Source organism: Octopus bimaculoides, chromosome 1 (assembly GCF_001194135.2).
Source record: "Octopus bimaculoides isolate UCB-OBI-ISO-001 chromosome 1, ASM119413v2, whole genome shotgun sequence".
Lineage (NCBI taxonomy): Eukaryota > Metazoa > Mollusca > Cephalopoda > Octopoda > Octopodidae > Octopus > Octopus bimaculoides.
Genome location: NC_068981.1, coordinates 3,239,653 through 3,243,835, shown reverse-complemented (window position 1 = coordinate 3,243,835; position 4,183 = coordinate 3,239,653). Strand labels below are relative to the sequence as shown.

Below are 4,183 nucleotides of genomic sequence, written 5' to 3'. Positions count from 1 at the left end.
GTGAAAAGCAATAAAAATAACTAAAATTTACCTAAAAATGTCTGAAGTGTTCCTTGCTTTTTAATGATATTCTGAGAAGTTGACTGAGCAGTTCTCTTCTGTCTAAAAGCATTTTCCATTTCTCTTTGTGAACGAATAATAAATTTGCTGAAAATTTGAACAGAGAAAGAAACAAAATTTTAATACAATTTTATCAAACCAGACTGCAATTAAATTTTGAATATCCAGCATATATAAGGCAACAAGCTGGCAGAATTGTTAGCACACTGGACAAAATGCCTAGCAGCATTTCATCTGTCTTTACATTCTGAGTTCAAATTCTGCTGGAGTTGACTTTGCCATTCATCCTTTCGGAATCAATAAAATAAATACCATTTGAACACTGGAGTCAATGTAATTGACTTATCCCTGCCCACAAAATTGCTGGCCTTGTATCAAAATTTGAAACCAATATATATTATGGGTAAATTAGGCATTAGGCAATCTGTTCTTGTGCTTTAAATTCAAATCTGGTGCATATTTTGTTGTTTCTAAACCTCAAAATGTTAGGAATAGTGGCCCTTTGATACCAGTGCCCCTTGACTGGCTCCAATTCTGGTGGCATGTTAAAAAGCACCATCCAAACGTGGTCAATGTCAGTACCCCAACTGGTTCCCATGCCAGTGGCACGTAAAAAGAACCACCCAAACATGGTCAATGCTAAGTCTGCCTGACTGGCTCCCGTTCCAGTGGCACATAAAAAGCAACATTCAAACATGGTTGATGTCAGTGTCCCCTGATTGGTTCCCGTGCTGTTGGCAAATAAAAAACAACATCCAAACGTGGTCAATGCCAGGTCCGCCTGACTGGCTCCCGTACCGGTGGCACATAAAAAGCAGCATCTGAACATAGTCAATGCCAATGCCCCCCGACTTGTTCCCGTGCCCTTGGCACATAAAAAGCACTATCCAAACGTGATTGTTGCCAGGGCCCCCTGACTGGCTCCCATGCTAATGGCACATAAAGTGGTTGGCATTAGGAAGGGCATCCAACTGTAGAAATATTGCCAGATCAGATTGGAGCCTGGTGCAGCCACTGGCTTCCCAGACCTCAGTCAAATTGTCCAACCCATGCCAGCATGGAAAACGGAGATTAAACAATGATGATGAGGAACCTGATTATAAATGTTATCCTATCCAAACATTGATTACTTTCTCATCTACTTCAAATTATGAAAGAGATCAAACCAACCCCACACTTCTCACCACACCCAGTTCTTGCTTCCCTGAACACCCCCACCCACCTTCTAGGATTCCCTACTTATTCTTGTCTTATCAGAAAATGTTGACAAATGTTTAAGTCAAATGTTAATGGCATTAATTTCGCCATTCTATTACAGTCTGCAAGAGCAATAACTACTGCCTCTTCCTCCAAACCAAGCAATTAAAAAAAGAAAAAAGTAACAATCTTAAAAATTACCTGAAGGTTTAAAAGTCATAAATTGAGTATTGAATGACATATTACGAACACAAATAAATTGTTAATTGAAGCAGTTTATATTAATTATACAAACTGATATTGTTGTTGTTTAGCCCCAGGCCTGTCCTGACTGAGTAGACTTATAATCAAAGGCATTCTTCTTGTGACTATTCTCTTTGTTTTAGATGTAGTGTATCTAACACTGCATTATGCAATGTGTCCTTTCCTATTTTAAAGACAGTTGTGTGAATATGAGGGATATTTGGGAACTATTTCTAGTAGGTTGAATGACCATTTAAAGACTTCACTGAATCAACTATAAAAACTACTGATATATAATGTAACCATTGAAAAACTAAGTAAAAAAAAAAAAAAGAAAGAAAGAAAGAAAGAAGCAAGTGATTGGTGCATACAAGAGTGTGTTAGTATCATCATGTATTGAGAGAAATTGTATAGGAGCAGATTAGATATGCATAAGTTTAAGAAAACTATATTAGTAAATGACAGCTTGGAAAATTAAACTGTGTGAATGAAGTGTTGTTGATTTGAGACAGATATGGAAACTATTCAGATCATATTATAACTGCTTCTTCTGTCAACTACAAAGTATACATGTGTCAAACATGATGGACCACATATTCTGTGACTCATAGAATTTATGTAGCATTGTTCTATCATTAGGTCTTTCAAAGTTTATAATAACTGGGATCACACCGGCTTCTGGGGCTTACACCCTCATCTGTTCTTAAAGCACAAGCAGTACTAAGAAGATTTGTTCAGATTTCTTGACTACACTGTCTCACTTGAAGAGACCTGGTAGACATTGACACATCAATTAATAGAATTGAATCCAATACTTTACTGGTATTTAATTTTATCAAATCTCAGAGGGATTTAAACATTAAGGCACAGCTAAATCTTGCAAGGTATTTTGTCCACGGTTCTGACAATTCCACTAATTTACTATCTTATACCATGCATAAAAATTATGGATATCAAATTAGTCATAAAATCTAGAAGATATTTACAGGTGATTAGTGAGAAAGCTATATTCATAGTTGAATTTTTTTAACCAGAAAGATGGAATTTCATCTTAACATCTTTGACACCTTCAAAATCATTCTGAATTCCATTTTTTATATTGATTCCATACACAACTTTAATGTAACAGATTTATAAAGGTAAAAGAAATTCAGTAATGTAAGTGCCTTTATCAAAAGTGTTAGGAATGTTAGTGCAGTCTTAATTTAAAGCCACGAAAGAAGACAAAACAACTGAATTAAGACTAATTATACTCAGATAAAATTCATAATATAGCTAAGCTCTCCCTTTCATCAAACATACAACTGACCCTTAATTATAAAGTAAACAGTGGGGTCTGAGTAAATTAGTGGACTGTGTCAGCATATTATGAAAACAAGAAATTAAAAAATGGAATAAATTGGTTTGTCCAGAAGAAAGGGTAAAGTCTAACAATTTCAGATAGTATCCTTCATCACAGAGAGATTATAAAAGATTTTCTGATGGTACTGAATAAAAAGAACTCCTGTTTAACAAACAGTGTGTCATCAACGAAGATTTCAAGAACAAAACAAAAATGTAACTACTTCCATGTAAGGTAATAGTTTCACATCACTGGACATGTTTTTGCAGATTACTGCAAATGAATGACATTCATTTACAACAATCGCACAATGTCAAGACAAGAAGATACAAACACACACACACAACAGGTTCCTATAAGTTTCCATCTGCCAAATCTGCTCACAAGGTTTTGGTTGACCTAAAGGTTATAGCAGCATTCCAGGCTGCCATGCAGTAAGACTGAACCCAAAACTATGTGGTTGGGAAGCAAATTTCTTAACCACACAATCACACCTGCACCTTTTATAAGTATACAAGTAATGAAGTTGAATGGAGACAATATTACAAGCTTATCATCTCAGTCTCATCTTTCTTTCTTTCATTTCTTTATTTTACCTCTGTCTTCCTCAAACCAAGAAACAGCAGTCATCCCCCACCTCTTATCCATCATTCCCTACATCTATCCCTCAACCCTACCCAATCTTTACAATTGTTGCCTACCTTCCATTTCTTCATTCTTTGCCCCTCTATGCACTCTTTGCAAACCCTCACTCCAATACTCTTAATAATTCTGTCAACTCACTTCTACTCACCTCATACATTGAGGAGTCACCTGGATATCTCATCACCATTATTTTTATCTATCTCTTTGCAGTTCCTACTGGGTAATTTCAACCTCTCTTCTAAATTTGAGTAGCCATGCAGTTCCTCTACACCAAGAACCTGCTCTCATATTTTAACCCTCACTCACTCACACAGACATACACCCCTAACATAAAACTGCTCCACCACCACCTCCTCCTCCTCCTCAGCTTTCATAGTTTTGTGAGCTGCATGGCAACCTCACTAATACTGGTGGTACAAAACAAAAAAGGAAAAAACGCAGTCAGTACATGCAGTAAAGTGGGTTGGCATTAGGAAGGACATTCAGCCATAGAAATCATGCTAAAGCAGAGAGTGCAATATGATGCAGCCCTTGGACCCATTGCATTCTATCCAATGGACACATTGGATTCTAACCCATGCCAGCATGGAGCATGATGTATGCATATCTACTTCGTTTTTTTCACTTTTTTCTTTGCTATTGAAATCTACTTTTATCTAACCTATTTTGATATATATATATATATGTATATATATG

General features: G+C 36.3%; 1 protein-coding gene across 1 annotated transcript in view; it reads right to left on the bottom strand.

Annotated features, from left to right (window-relative positions):
- Nucleotides 1–6: 6 nt before the first annotated feature.
- Nucleotides 7–4,183, bottom strand: part of LOC106880096 (uncharacterized) — a 46,009-nt gene continuing 41,832 nt past the window's right edge. The window contains exon 9 of the mRNA XM_052974101.1: nt 7–147. Within this exon, the coding sequence (XP_052830061.1) occupies nt 21–147 (127 nt within the window). The 3' untranslated portion in view covers nt 7–20. The remainder of the gene's footprint in view (nt 148–4,183) is intronic.